The 16,497-nt window shown below is 46.9% G+C and overlaps 1 protein-coding gene across 5 annotated transcripts in view; it reads right to left on the reverse strand.

The window, feature by feature from the left end:
- Raf (Raf oncogene) overlaps positions 1-16,497 on the reverse strand; it is a 275,768-nt gene that overhangs the window by 126,819 nt on the left and 132,452 nt on the right. For 4 of the 5 annotated variants that reach the window (XM_070538212.1, XM_070538215.1, XM_070538213.1 and 1 more), the window contains one exon: positions 1,377-1,553. The exons of the other annotated variant lie outside the window; for it this stretch is intronic. In XM_070538212.1, coding sequence (XP_070394313.1) covers positions 1,377-1,553 — 177 coding nt within the window. The remainder of the gene's footprint in view (positions 1-1,376; positions 1,554-16,497) is intronic. 5 annotated transcript variants of the gene reach the window in all.

Here is a 16,497-nt window from a genome sequence, read left to right on the forward strand (position 1 = left end):
TTAAAGTCTCCCATAAGGATAATTCTAGAGTTGTTAGCATGTCGGTGTAGAAACTCTTGAATGGCAGAAATGCTCTCATCACCCAAAGAGGGGCTTCTATAGAAGCAAACCACACAAATAGCAGTATTGTTACCAAGAGGCCTGCAAAACACGCTTTCAGCACCCGACACACCTGGCAGTAAAACAAACGGGAAGTTGTTCTTTACCACAAGGGCCACACCACCGCCACGGAAACCCCGATCTTTGCGAATGACTGAATAGTTCGGTGGCATGATTTTATGGCTCGAAACATCCTGTGAAAGCCACGTTTCCATGACAGCGACTATATCAGGTTCGCGATCAGTCAACAGGTTTTCGAAAGATTCTATTTTGTTAAGTAAGCTTCTTGCATTTACATTTATCATTGTTAGTTGTCTTATCAAGTTCTTCTACGCATCATTGGCGGGCAGTATATTTTGCTCGATTCCGCTTCGTTTCCTTTAAGGGGTATTTTATGATTGGTTACGTCGTCCCAAACAAAGGCGCAACTGTTACAGGCCGGAGCACTTTTCTTTTATATTTCTCTTTTAGTTCCCAAATAATATATGTTAATGTACAGTCTGACGAAGGTGAGGGAGACTGTCGTGTTTGTTGCGATTTTCTTTGGCACTGTTCCACAGTTTTTTTCTGATGTCCCGAATTTTAGGAGCATTTTAGGATTTAATTCTATGAGCGTCCGCAAAGGACACGAAGTCGCAATAATTTCGTTCTCGTGAAACTTCGTTATGGTGGGTTTCTACTGTATGCAGTTACACAGCATTATTAGGCATGAAGCGAGAAATTCATAAAACTACCCGATTCACTTCGGGAAAATGATTTTACCTTGACCACTGTGCTTTCCCAAGAGCTCTGCTGCTGTGGGGAGGACACAGTGCATGCTGTGCATTAACAACGCAATCGCATCAGTTGCGACCAGTATCAAATTAGATCAAATGGAAGGTAAGGAACTCTTCAAACTACATGTTCATCACGCAGGAACTTTCAGGAAGTAAACGATTGGAATTATTTTCATAAAAATGGCTCAAAACAAGATGAGAATATAGCAGAAGAGTGAACAGATGTCAATAAATAAATAAGGTTGTTATTATTGTTAAATAAGTTGTTACTGGCACCTGTACTGTCTTCGACTACTATTCACTGTCTTGTCCAGTGTCATTTCTATGAAGATGAACATGTACCAACTAGTCCAACAAGTCGTAATTGACAGATGAAACATAAATTTGACAGAACATGCAAATCTTACTAAAGCAGAGAGAGTAGTAGACACTGCCTGACACAAACAGAAGGAAAACAACAACCACTGAGCCCCAGGAGGGGCATGCACCATGTGTACTCACTCCATGCCCTGTGCCGTCTGTCGGGCAATGTCGATGACCTGCAGCATCTCGAATTTTGACTCGAGCACATGCAGGTGCTTGTACAGGCTGGAGCCCTCGCACCACTGTGTCACAATGGTCAGCTGTGGCTTGGACACACAGCCCATGAACAAGATGATGCTCACGTGCCGCGTTTTCCTGCAGCAACCATCGCATCATGTTGAAGACTTTGCCAGAAGGCACAATTGAAGCCTCTTTTACTGCATACAAAATTTTCAGAAACTCTTTTATGTTCAGTTCCTTCTGCGAGTAAAACTGAATTTTACTTAAAAAGGAAAAGGTGAATCTTGGGTCAAGAAATGCCATTCTCACAACGAAAAAAGTATTTTTTTTTTCACTTTTCAGTCAAACAGAGTAAGGTGTTTCAAACATCACTTTCAGCGCATACAAGGACAAAGGACCAAAAGAATGACGAAGACAAGCGCGAAGTGAGGTGGTCACCTGAGGTCACAACCATGCGCAAAGGGTTCTTGTAGGACAGACTCCATATAGGCAACCTTTACAGTCATGAGAGGAACTAGGAGGCTCACACAGTGTGAAGGGGTGTTCTTGTGCCGGCTCTTTCTCTGAGCATTCCAGTAAACTGCATCATGAGCTTAAAAGTCCGAATCCCTATCATTTGATTTGTCACACTCTGGGTAAACATCAGAGTGTGATATAATTTCTACAAACTCCCAATATTAAACACCAAGCAATAATTATAAAAACCAGCCCTCTAAAGACATTTCAGACTGTGGGTGATTCCACGAGAGATCAACACGGGTCAAAAATTTCATATTTTAGATTTCATTGAATATTTTATATTTTATGCGCATATCACTAGGTAGCACTAAAGTGAACGTGGCTTCTTTGCCAAATGAATATTTTAGGAGGAAAAAAAATAACGAGATTCTTCAGTATGGAGGTGCCTATTAATGCACAAGGTATTTTCACAAATTCACAACGGTGTGAAATACATTATGTTACAGCTACAAAGGATACATTCTTGTGTGTAAAACCTAGACGTAAAGAACGGTCAGCTAGCACTGTTTCAGGCTTCCGTGCAAAACGGAAGTGTTTTTAAAAAAATGCTTAATTTGCTACAATCTTCAAAAGTTGCTATATTTACGATTTTTTATCAACTAAACCAATACATGTAGCCTTTTGAAATTTGCTGGACTGCGAGACCTTAACCTATTCAACAATTGTGCTGAATATTCTTGCTGTATCACAAATTGCCATTTTTACAATTCGCCTCAAATTTGAAGTTTTGACAAAAATGAACGCTATCTAAAAATGAAAATAAAAAAAACACCATCGTAAATTTTTCTCAAAATCTCGTAAACAACTATTCACAGGCATGTAAAAAAGAATATTAAAAAACATGTTGCATTATTTTGTTTGTAATCACAATACAGGTGGTAGAAATGAGAGCTTTGCCAGAATGCAGCAAGGTGCTGAGGAAAAGGAACTTCGGGGTAAAAAGAGCATGCATAAGGCTCTGACTTGCCTAGACTTGACCGTAATGGTGACGTAAAGGCAGTTTTAGTAAACTATAATTATTTCAACCACGCCATTCTAAAATGTCAGAATTTCCGACATAAATTCGTGGAGCCATGCCTCTCCTCGGCCATCATTGGCGCCCATATTTAGTTCATGCTTTCAGATGCGGCTGCTAGAGTTGATAGAGTGTAGAAGCATGGGAAGTGAATCCACGGGAGGCAATGAATTCTTGCCGGAAGAAGACGAACTGGGAGGTAGAAAGAAGTGCCACTTGAAAGTTTGCCTCACGTTCATCAGCAGAAGTCGGGTTCGCGACGAAGGAACTTTCGCCCGGTGCTGAAGCAAATTCAACTCGCTGCCACTGCAAGGTCCAAATCTTACTTCGTATAGTGCAAGCGCCATTTGGACCCCTCAGGTACCAAATGAGGCATGTGCACCGAATGGGTCGCCAAATTTATAGAAACCTATGACATGTGCTCTTCGTACCAAAAGTGAATGCGCTTGTTGGCTCTACTGCGAAGCCAGCTGGAGCGCTGAAAAGTTCAAGTTTTCATTCCAAGTTTGTCAGCCTACATGACATACAAATCCCGACGTTGGCGCGAGAAACGTGGAATATGGTCAGCACCAGACGCACCTGAGAGAACACGGTTGAACCCAACAGACGTTTATACTGCTGTGGAATATTATACGAAAGACGAGCATGGATGTGCTCGGCAGAGTGCCAACAAAAGGGACGTAGTATCTGTTTCGATTGATGGAAACAAACAGTCTGCTGCCAAGAGATTCATGACCCGCTCGGTAAAGGAGACATATGGTCTCTTTAAGGAAGCCAATCCGGATACATCTATTGGGCTCTCAAAGCTTGATTATCTCTGGCCGAAATGGGTTCTTTTTGCTCCACAACAAGAAGTGTACCTTTGCATGTATTCCGCCAACGCCACACAGTGTGTTTCCGCGCTAGAAAAGCTCATTGAAGGTGCCTACACAATTACCCACCTCAAAGAACTATGTCTTTGCACCTCACTCACGACCGATTCTTCCCTGGGCGATTGTGATTGTTGTGCAAATGAGGATGCTTTTACTACTGCAATTTTGGGAATCCCTGAAGAGACAGAGGTAAACAATGCGGTGTGGGAAAATGGCGACCTCGTCAAAAAGACAGCGCAGGGTACTACCTTTCTCCAGGAGCTTGGTGCGTGGCTTGTCAAGTGGATCACCCATGGTTATATAAAGGCATTCAAGCATCAGCAATACACGATGCCAAATGTATTGAACAGCCCGGATCCCGTGCCTTTGACTTTGCAGAGAATTGGACAGCTGTTGTACCGAACGACGTACAATCATACCATTGGCACAAAAAAACAGGTCTCGCTATTTGTGTGTGTCGTCACGAGTAGCGGATCCACTCAATGTTTTGCGGTTCTCAGTGATGACGTATGTCATGATGCTGCACATGCTTGCTTTGCACTGGAAAAAATCTATGAGTGCATGAAGGAAGAACTTCAGCTTTGCAAACATGCTACATACGTGTCTGACGGCGCCAGTAGCCATTTCAAAAACAAGTATCAGCTTTAGCAGCTGTCACAGAAGAAGCACGCGTCAACAAAGTGGCTTTTTTCGGCCACAAGACACGGCAAAAATGCTTGCGATGGTGTTGGTGGCTTAGTAAAGCACCAAGCCTCGCTGTACAATTTCGGAGCACACAGCACTACATCATTAGGTCAGCCTCTGAAACAGTGGCGCAGATGGCCGCAATGCTGAAAAACGTCAAACTGCTCTGTGCAGATGTGGATGAAGTAGAGAACTTTCGCCGCCTCAAAAGGAACCAGTGGAAATCTTTGCCACGTGTTCCGGGCATACAGTTATGGCACATTTGGTTAAGCGAGCCTGACGCCACCAATTTTGATCGCGTTGTATTAGTGCCTCGGACTGCTGCAGGTAAATGGAAAAGGATCAAGCCTTTCTGAGCGTATACAGCGGGTATGCTCGAAGTTCCTTGTGCCCTCTCCCTGCCTCCATGCGGCATGTGCTGATTGTCAACAAGTGTGCACTGACAGGTCAGTAAGTCAACAGGCAAGCAACTGTGCCACTGCGCATTGGATTCGCTCCATTAGCACTGCGTGATCTGGCCCTCAGGATAAGCTGGTCCTATAGAAAAATGCGGAAAGAGCTGCCAGTACTGCAGCACTTCGTAAACTTAGGATGTGTTCTCAGCACGCTATCATCGTTTAGCATTCGGTCTTGCCACTACTTCAATGAATAAATAGATGCTCTACTTGAGGCTTTGCACAGAAGGCAATTTCCTCAAGAGTGCGCGGACCAGGTAATGTTTCGCAATAGACCCTAGTATCTGAAAGAGGAAGTCTCGTGCTCCTTTCCAGCTTTTCTAAGAAACTGAACTTTCCGACAAGTGGTGATACTTAGGGACTGTGAACTTTTGATTATGTAGTATTCTAACAGTTCCTTTTTTTTCTTTTTCTTCAGAGGCGGTAAAATAAGCAATCGCTGGAACTATCTGCCAGCTAACCCTGCCTTAACCAACACCATCGCCACTCCCACCACCGCCTCTTAGGTTGTATAATGACGTACGACATTTTTGGAGGCATTTACCTGCCGTACATTCTGTTACCTGTGTACATTTATGCAGAGTTAACTGTTAATTCTGTAGCACAGAAAGAAATAAAAACCCTGCATTAACAGAAGGCACAAATTATCTACGCTGCAAGGCGCACGCACTTGCTGTTAAATAATATGAGCCACGTAATGGCTATGCTGACGCTTCGTTATTCCCTTTCAAGCGAATAAGTAGTGTACTAAACACACTTTTATGCAGAAGTATTAATTATAAGGTCAAAACTGCCTTTACGTCGCCATTACGGTCACGTTTAGGCAAGTCAGAGCCTTAGGCACGCTCTTTTTACCCCGAAGTTCCTTTTCCTCAGCACCTTGCTGCATTCTGGCAAAGCTCTCATTTCTACCACCTGTATTGTGACTACAAACAAAACAATGCAACATGTTTTTTAATATTCTTTTTCACATGCCTGTGAATAGTTGTTTACGAGATTTTGAGAAAAATTTACGATGGGGTTTTTTTATTTTCATTTTTAGATAGCGTTCATTTTTGTCAAAACTTCAAATTTGAGGCGAATTGTAGAAATGGCAATTTGTGATACAGCAAGAATATTCAGCACAATTGTTGAATAGGTTAAGGTCTCGCAGTCCAGCAAATTTCAAAAGGCTACATGTATTGGTTTAGTTGATAAAAAATCGTAAATATAGCAACTTTTGAAGATTGTAGCAAATTAAGCATTTTTTTAAAAACACTTCCGTTTTGCACGGAAGCCTGAAACAGTGCTAGCTGACCCTTCTTTACGTCTAGGTTTTACACACAAGAATGTATCCTTTGTAGCTGTAACATAATGTATTTCACATCGTTGTGAATTTGTGAAAATACCTTGTGCATTAAATAGGCACCTCCATACTGAAGAATCTCGTTATTTTTTTCCTCCTAAAATATTCATTTGGCAAAGAAGCCACGTTCACTTTAGTGCTACCTAGTGATATGCGCATAAAATATAAAATATTCAATGAAATCTAAAATATGAAATTTTTGACCCGTGTTGATCTCTCGTGGAATCAACCAGGTATGATGGTCACTCCAGGTGACCACCACCTTCAATGACATGAAAAGCTGCAATAATGGAGCCTAGCACTTCATTTCTTGCCTGATGTGAACTTACCATGCATAAAATATGTAATTTTAAGTTTCTTTCCATATAAGACCTTTGGGTTCAGTATGCATCATGTCATGGAGGTCTTTCCATATAAGACTTTTGGGTTCAGCATGTATCATGCCACGGAGGTCATCGTGTTTGGGAAAAAATGTTGCCGCAAGAGTCCAACAGCAGTGAACTACTGCTTTTGAAGTAGTGGAAGATTGAAACAGTGTGCTGTTTGAAAGCCTAAACAGGAAACTCGCACGCTTCAAAAGAAAAAAAATCTAGGAGAGGAAACAACCGTAGGTGTCCAGGAAGAGTTAAGGGGACCCTGTAGTAGGAGGACGGTATTTGACGTGTGCGAGTTGCGGAATTTATTTATTTATTTTATTTATTTGAATACCTTCAGGGCCCATAGGGTGTTACAGAAGGGAGTGGTAAGAATAAATAGAAAAAAAAGTAAATATTAGGTAACATATTCAAGCACATCTTTAAAGTCACTGGGGTCTGTAATAGATACAATGGAGGTGGATAAGTGGTTCCAATCATTACAAGTTTGAGGAACAAAATAATTTAAGTGTTGGTTAGTGTGACAATGAGGAACAAATACTTTATAATGATGGTCAATATGAGATGATATGAATGAAGGGTGGGAAAGTAATTCTTGCTTAAGGCGAGGGTTATGGTAGTAAACCTTACGAAGTAAGGAGAGATGTGCTATGTTCCTGCGGTCCTTGTGCTTGGTGTGTGGGGCTGAAAAGTGCGAGTGTGCACGCGATTAGCATGCGTGTCACGTGAGATTGGCCCGAGACGACGGGGCCAACGAGCTGATCGGAGTGGGACAACACTGCAGGCTCTTGTCGGGCACTACGGACTGAGTGCTGGGCAATGTCCTGACATCACTGGTCCTGAGCCTGTGAGACTGGGCTTTGCTACGGCTTCCAGTGCTGCCCTTGGAGACTGTGCTGCCTGTCAGATCCTGCCACAGTCCGGCTGCGCCCCTGCTTCCGTCACTGCCACTTCTGCGAGTGTAACTGTGAGTGCTGCAGAGCTTGAACTGAGATTAGCAACATTAACATGTCACACTTGTCTTACGTACTAAGTGTATTTGTTCTTTTGTGCCTAGTCTCATGTCTACTGCCATGTGCACAAATTTGTTACTCTCCGCCTTGGATGGCTCCTCAGTATGTCTGGCTGTTATGTGCCCACACATTTGCCCACAATTTTGAAGAGCCTGCCAGGATGGACTTTACCATCTTGCAAACAGCTAGACAGATAAGGGACGAGCCCATGAATATTGGGAGACTACATGTGATTGGCAAGAACATCGGCCCAGCTGATGCCGCTCTCCATGAGTGGGGTGACATGGAATGCATGATAGAAAGGGACCTCCGTGCTCAAGCTCGTGACAATCAGTGTGACTGAAGCGTGGGACGCAGTTGTCAGCTGGTCAGTGAAGGAAGAAGGCATGTCTCGATGCTCATGTGAGTTTGCCTTTGTGGCATAGTCTGCTTGTGTGGCTATGTAACTTATCCTTCTTCTGTTAAAGGGGGAGATGGGTCTTAGAGACAGATCGGGGAAAAATCACTTTTCTGTAAACATTATTTCTGGATTCTACAGTGTCTGATCTACAGTCTCATCTTCAGTGTCTGATCTGAGTGTCTACAGTGTCTACAGCATTTTGCACCAATATATTGGTCATAATGCTGTTTTATATCGCCTCGGCGAGCTGTATTTTTACTGTCGAACGCGCAAAAAAGGGCCTTTTTTTATGATGCACAGTTGTTTTTTAAGTTTCCGATTGCAGCCATATTGGTCTTGTTTGAAAGAGCAACTCTTCTCGTTTACTGTTACTGTTAACAGTCATGACATACCAACGCGCCCAAACTGCCACGCTTTTGATCTTCTCGTTTAGTTTTCGCGCAAACGCTACTCTGTGCGCTGAATGGCTACGAAGAAAAAGCCCACTAAAAAGTAGTCTCCATGCAAAATTCCATTCGTTGAGTGCATGCGAGTGTCATAGCACCATGCCACTGGCAGCTTTTCGCCGTCGTCTGCTCGGGGGTGCAAAACTCGGCACAAAACAATGTCATGTTCAGTTTGCTACAAGCCATAAATTTGGCGAACAGAAAAAGAAATGAGGGTTGTGAGACTTTCCAAAGTGTGCCGTAGCTGTGGAAGATGCCGGCAATAGTTTGCTACCCATGCCAAGCCCCACCGGAGTCTCCCCCCAGTGACTACAGGATAGGCTTAGCAGATGAAAGCGTTTTTGGCAGCGGCCGGTGTTCATGCGGCATTCCAGCTCTACTAATGCAGCCTGATGATTTGGAGAAAGTGAAGAAGGCACAAGAAAAATGGCAAGACTTTGCTTATATGCCGGCTACCAAGCGAAAATCGGATTTTCTCCCTCACGCTGTTGAGGCCACGGCTGGCTCGGATGCGTGGTAGATGCGGTTCGTTATCTTAAGTCGCGATTCTGTAATTGCTCTGCTGTCTTGTTTGAAACGCAAGTTGCGGTGCAGCAGCGGGCAAAGGTGAACATGACTGCAGTCTCTCCAAAGAGATAGTCATGTCGTGTGCAATATGCGGCGGCCAAAACTAACTTTTATTGGGCGAACCTGTGCCCACAAAACAGGCTAGACTTATAGCACAACGATAGCGGCGAACACGGTCTGCGATTGTCGAAAATCTGATCAGCAGGTAAAGCGCGTCGGCTTTTATACAGTAGTCATCGAATGTTCCACACTAATCATTGGGACCCGCATGCCTTCTACAATGTTCTACACCATACGCGTCAAGCGATGAAATCAGATAACACAACGTTCGGCGACAACAGACAGCGGATAGAAGCATCGATAACTTTCCAGAAAGTTCGGATACATGCAGGCACGTCCCGCGCTGTGCGATAACATTTGTTAGGCGGCTAAACGTGGTCGCCTGATAAAGATAAGTACACGTGTCATTACCCCCCTCTTAAAAAGCATCGAATCGATGCTGCAAACAATCGAAAGTAATAAATAATCACTTGTAGCAAAGAAAACAACAAAATAAGGGAAGTTCGTTAGCGTCTGTAAAACGGTTTAAGACGCACCACGTGGACCACTTCAGGTCGTGCGCGGCGCCGCTGTGAATGCGAAATGTCGTCTGGCACGACCTCATAGTCCAGTGCGCCAATACGTCGGATGACCTTGTAGGGTCCGAAATAGCGTCGCAGTAGTTTCTCACTCAGTCCTCGTCGGCGAATCGGGGTCCATACCCAAACACGGTCGCCGGGCTGGTACTCGACGAAGCTTCGTCGGAGGTTGTAGTGTCGGCTGTCGGTACGCTGAAGGTTTTTGATCCGTAGGCGGGCGAGTTGTCGGGCTTCTTCGGCGCGCTGGAGATAGGTAGCGACGTCAAGATTCTCTTCGTCAGTGACGTGCGGCAACATGGCGTCGAGCGTCGTCGTCGAGTTCCTCCCGTAAACCAACTTGAACGGCGTGATCTGTGTTGTTTCTTACACCGCCGTGTTGTAAGCGAATGTTACGTACGGCAGGACGGCATCCCACGTCCTGTGTTCGACGTCGACGTACATCGCTAGCATGTCGGCGAGGGTCTTATTCAGCCGCTCCGTAAGACCATTCGTCTGCGGGTGGTAGGCCGTTGTCCTCCTGTGCCTTGTCTGACTGTAGTTCAGAATGGCTTGAGTGAGCTCCGCTGTAATGGCCATTCCTCTGTCGGTGATGAGGACTTCTGGGGCGCCATGTCGCAGCAGGATGTTTTCGACAAAGAATTTTGCCACTTCGGCTGCGCTACCTTTCGGCAGTGCTTTAGTTTCAGCGAAGCGGGTGAGGTAGTCCGTCGCCACGACGATCCACTTATTTCCGGTTGTTGATGTCGGAAAGGGTCCCAGCAGGTCCATCCTGATCTGCTGGAATGGTCAGCAAGGAGGCTCGATTGGCTGTAGTAATCCGGCTGGCCTTGTCGGCGATGTCTTGCGTCGCTGACAGTCTCGGCATGTTCTGACATAACGGGCGACATCGGCAGTCAGGTGCGGCCAATAATACTTTTCTTGTATCCTCGATAGTGTCCGGGAAAATCCTAGGTGTCCAGCGGTCGGATCGTCATGTAGGGCGTGCAATACTTCTGGACGAAGTCCTGACGGGACAACAAGAAGGTAGTTGGCGCAGACTGGGGAGAAGTTCTTCTTCACGAGTAGATTGTTTTGAAGCGCGAAGGAAGATAATCCGCGCTTAAATGCCCTGGGGACAACGTCGGTGTGCCCTTCCAAATATTCGACGAGGCCTTTTAGCTCCGCGTCTGCCAGTTGCTGTGCAGCGAAGTCTTCTGCGCTTATCATTCCAAGGAAGGCGTCGTCATTCACGTCGTCTTGCAGCGGCGGGTCAATGGGGGCGCGTGATAGGCAATCGGCATCGGAGTGTTTTCGTCCGGACTTGTAGGTGACAGTGATGTCGTATTCTTGTAGTCTGAGGCTCCACCGCGCGAGTCGTCCTGAAGGATCCTTTATATTCGCTAGCCAAAACAACGCGTGATGGTCACTGACGACTTTGAATGGCCTGCCATAAAGTTAAGGGCGAAATTTAGCTGTAGCCCAAACGATGGCGAGGCATTCCTGTTCGGTCGTAGAATAGTTGCCTTCCGCTTTTGACAGCGACCGGCTAGCATAAGCTATCACCTGTTCGACTCAGTTTCTCCTCTGGACTAGAACGGCACCGAGGCCTAGGCTACTGGCGTCAGAATGGATTTCTGTATCAGCGTACTCGCTGTAGTGCACAAGTACCGGCGGCGACTGCATGCGTCGTTTGAGTTCTTCAAATGCGTCGGCTTGCGGTGTTTCCCACTTGAACTCAACATCACATTTAGTTAGACGTGTCAACGGCTCAGCGATGCGTGAAAAGTCCTTGACAAAGCGCCTATAGTAGGCAAACATGCCAAGGAATCTACGCACTGCCTTCTTGTTGATGGGTTGCGGGAACTGTGCGATTGCAGCTGTCTTTTGCGGGTCTGGACGGACACCAGATTTGCTGATTACGTGGCCTAGGAACAGAAGCTCACCGTAAGCGAAGCGGCATTTTTCCGGCTTCAGAGTAAGCCCCGACGTCTTGATGGCTTCTAGTACTGTCGCAAGCCACTTGAGGTGATTGTCGAAATTTCCGGCCAAGACGACGACGTCATCCAAGTAAACGAGACAGGTCTGCCACTTCAATCCTGCTAATACTGTGTCCATGACGCGCTGGAACGTTGCAGGCGCCGAGCACAGTCCGAATGGCATAACCTTGAACTCGTAGAGGCCGTCTGGCGTGATAAATGCGGTCTTTTGGCGATCCCTTTCGTCGACTTCTATTTGCCAGTAGCCAGACTTGAGGTCCATTGATGAGAAGTATTTAGCATTGCAGAGCCGATCCAATGCGTCGTCTATCCGTGGGAGGGGGTATACGTCTTTCTTCGTGATTTTGTTCAATCGACGATAATCGACGCAGAGACGTAGGGTTCCGTCCTTTTTCTTCACTAAAACAACTGGAGACGCCCACGGGCTTTTCTACGGCTGGATGATGTCGTCGCGCAGCATTTCGTCGACTTGGTGTCTTATAGCTACGCGTTCTCGCGTCGAAACTCGGTAAGGGCTCTGGCGGAGTGGTCGAGCGCACTCTTCGGTTATTATGCAATGCTTTGCGACTGGGGTTTGTCGAATCCTCGATGACGTCGAAAAGCAGTCTTTGTATCGTCGAAGCAGACTTCTGAGCTGTTGCTTCTTAATCACGGGGAGACTTGGATTTATGTCGAAGTCTGGCTCGGGAACTACGGTCATTGGGGTAGATGCGACAGAATCCGAGAAGACAAACGCATCGCTGGTTTCCTGAATTTCCTCGATGTATGCGATCGTCGTGCCCTTGTTGATGTGCTTGAACTCCTGGCTGAAGTTTGTCAGCAACACCTTCATGTTTCCTCCATGCAGCCGAGTGATCCCTCTTGCGACGCAAATTTCACACTCGAGCAGTAGACGTTGGTCGCCTTCAATGACGCCTTCTACGTCAACGGGTGTTTCGGTGCCGACGGAAATAATAATGCTGGAGCGCGGCGGGATGCTCACTTGATATTCGAGCACACTTGATCGCTTGATCTTGCGACAGCGTTATCGATTTCGACTTCAGGTCAATGACTGCACCATGTTGATTCAGGAAGTCCATGCCGAGAATGACGTCTCGTGAACACTGTTGGAGGACAACGAAGGTAGCAGGGTAAGTCCGGTCATGAACGGTAATTCTTGCCGTGCAGATTCCAGTCGACGTAATGAGGCGTCCTCCAGCGGTCCGAATTTGGGGGCCCTCTCATGCAGTCTTAACCTTCTTCAACTGGGCGGCGATGTGTCCGCTCATTACGGAGTAATCGGCCCATGTCGACTAAGGCAGTGACTGCGTGGCCGTCGAGAAGTACGTCGCGGTCGGTGGTTCTTTGTCTGGCGTTGCAGTTGGGTCTTGGCGTCGGATCATGGTTGCGTCGCGTTGACTTGAAACTGGAACGTCGTGTCGTCAAGTCGTCTTTCATCGGTGTAGTCTTGGCTTCCTGATTTCGTCGGGACGGCGGCGTATCGTTATGTCGTCGAGGTAGTTTCTTCGGCGTCTTCGTCGGCGGCGGAGGATCTTCGTCAGTTCGACGAACAGCAACTGCACCTCCATCGGGTGCTGCTTTTAGTTTTCCGGATATGGGCTCGCTGACTGGCCCCGGGATGGGCCAGTGTATGGTCGGCGCTGTGGCGACAGGTAGCGGCCTGGTGATGGCAAACGCGACGGTCGTCGAGAGCTCCACTGAGTAGCGGCGAGGTAGTCGGCGATATCGCGAGGGCGTTCACCTTGCTGCAGCCGCGGAGCGTTGACGGCGAAACCTCGCAGTCCCATCTCCCGGTATGGGCATCGTCGGTAGACGTGACCCGCTTCTCTGCAGTGGTAGCAGAGCGGGCGGTGGTCAGGAGCGCGCCAAACGTCGGTTTTCCTCGGCTAGCTGCGCTGGGCGACGGGTGGGCATGCTGGCGGCGGCGGCGGCGGTCGACGGAATTGCTGCGTTACACGGCCCTGGCGCGGTCGCGGAGGAGGACCTTGACGGCGTACGATGGCGGCGTAGGTCATCACTTCGGGCTGGGGTTGCGGTAATTGAGGTTGCACCTCCGGAACTCCAAGCGACCGCTGAACCTCATCTTTGACGATATCAGCGATCGAGGCCACTTGAGGCTGCGACGACGGGAAGATCTTCTGAAGCTCCTCTTGTACGACTGCCCTGATAGCCTCGCGCAGGTCGTCGGAGGCCAGTGAATGAACTCCGGCATAGTTTGTAGAGTTGGTGCGGCGGTCGAATTGCGGGTTTCGCATCTCGAGTGTCTTCTCGATGCTAGTGGCCTCGCGAAGAAACTCGTCGACGGTCTTCGGTGGGTTTCGTACCATACCGGCGTAAAGCTCCTCCTTTACACCACACATTAGTAACCGGACTTTCCTTTCCTCGGACATTTCCGGGTCGGCGTGGCGGAATAGGCGGCTCATTTTTTCTGTAAAAATCGCGGTGGTCTCATTTGGTAGTTGCACCCGGGTTTCTAATAGCACTTGGGCTCGTTCTCGGCGTACGACGCATGCGAATGTCTGCAGGAAGCCACTTCAGAACAGGTCCCAGGTCGTTAAGGTGGCTTCTCGGTTCTCGAACCACGTCCTGGCAGCGTCTTCCAATGCGAAGAAGACATGTTGCAGTTTGTTGTCGCTATTCCAGTTGTTAAAAACAGCGACCCTCTCGTATGTCTCAAGCCAGCTTTCCGGGTCTTCGAACGTTGAACCACGGAACGTCGGAGGCTTCCTGGGCTGCTGCAGCACGATGGGGGATGCTGGGGCTGCCATTGGGGTGGACTTGGTGGCAATCTTCCTGGTGGTCTCAGGCAAAAGTCCGTGCTCCGGGGGCAGTTGTTGAAGACGGCGGCTTGCTCGATGGTCCGGGACTACGTTGGTGTTGTCTTTGTGTTCCGGGCTTGGATCACGGCTTGTCGGGGGTGTCCGGTACATGAACCAAAAGCACCTCCACCAGATGTCACGTGGTGGTGACGTTAAGAACACAGTAGCAATACTGTGAAAGACAAAACTAACTTTTATTGGGCGAACCTGTGCCCACAAAACAGGCTAGACTTATAGCACAACGATAGCGGCGAACACGGTCTGCGATTGTCGAAAATCTGATCAGCGGGTAAAGCGCATTGGCTTTTATACAGCAGTCATCGAATGTTCCACACTAATCGTTGGGACCCGCATGCCTTCTACAATGTTCTACACCATTCGCGTCAAGCGATGAAATCAGATAACACAACGTTCGGCGACAACAGACAGCGGATAGAAGCATCGATAACTTTCCAGAAAGTACGGATACATGCAGGCACGTCCCGCGCTGTGCGATAACATTTGTTAGGCGGCTAAATGTGGTTGCCTGATAAAGATAAGTACACGTGTCAATATGCAAAACAGCGTGCGGCGTCCCAAATTTCAGTTATTATTGTTCTAGTGCTAGGAGTAGGCGGTGGTGCTGCAGGAAAGGCCGAATAATTGTGCAAGTCCAAAAGATTCGGGCATTTAAAAAAATGGCTGGCGACTGTATTATACATATTTTGTTACCTGAACATATATATTGAGGCACCTGCAAACAAAAATTTGCTTCACTATAACCAATACAGAGTTGAATACCACAAGTTTGATTAAACAGAACCTTGTCGACACGATCCCGTTACGTATGGTTTCCCGGCGCCAACGTTCGCCATAGAGAACATAAAAAATTACCTAATAGAGTTACGCTTATTTTTTACTGGTTCGCAAGTTCCCAGAAAACATGATTTTTCAGCACCAATCAACGTTTATATTTTCTGGCCACTAGGTCCCATGTCAACAAAAAACAATTGCGAACAGTACATAGCTGCCCACCACAACCACACCAATATACTCACCCGCCTGTCGCACGGAAAAACGCCAGCGTGCACTCAGTTTCTTATTCCGATACCAGTAAATCTTCTTCTGTTTTACAGCATGTGGGGCATGGTGCTGTTGGTAGTGTACTGCATGCTTTTAGTAGCCGGTAATCCAAACGCCCCAAGTTTGCACTTCGGCAAAGGACACGCAGCCCTGCAGCTCGCTAAGCCTGAACCTGTGGTGGTTAGTAGTGCAGTGAGTACACCCCAAGGGTGAAAGCACCCCAAAAAACAAGAATTTTGCTCTTGTATGTACTTTTGCTAAAACAACCTTCCGACAATGCTGAGAATAAGCATAATGGAAATGAAGAGTAGCCCTAACATTGTCTTCTCTAGCTGGCTGGGTTCATTATGCCTGATCTCTTTGTATCCTAAGCTGAAACAGTTTCTGGTACTTGTAAGACATACACATGCACAGGTACAGGTCTTTATGTCACTCTTGTGTAGGCCTTTTTGGGACCGTGTGATCTGCGTGCCATATCCAAGTGCATGAGTGCTTCTACAATGAAATGACCTGCGTAACTAATGATTTCGGGAACCTAGGCCCTCTGTTATAATGGCATTCAACTGCAGTTAAATCTCGACATAACAAACTTCAATATAGCAAAATTCTCGATATAGCAAAGTATTCAACTTTTTATAACTCCTTGTCGTTGAACACCATGTATTTAGAACCTCAATGTAAGAACAGCCAGGGGAAGCATGGGGAAGGCGGGAGATGGCAATTCAAGATGACGAGCAAAACGAGAACAAGGTAAACGCGCAAGCCAATGTTTCGACAAGTGGCCTTGAAAAAAAACAAGCCCACTTGTCGAAACATTGGCTCTTGTTTTGCTCAATATAGTGACACGTGCTCATACACGATAACATTATAACGAAATTTCCCTGTTACATCCGA

This window comes from Dermacentor albipictus, chromosome 5 (genome assembly GCF_038994185.2).
Source record: "Dermacentor albipictus isolate Rhodes 1998 colony chromosome 5, USDA_Dalb.pri_finalv2, whole genome shotgun sequence".
Classification (NCBI taxonomy): domain Eukaryota; kingdom Metazoa; phylum Arthropoda; class Arachnida; order Ixodida; family Ixodidae; genus Dermacentor; species Dermacentor albipictus.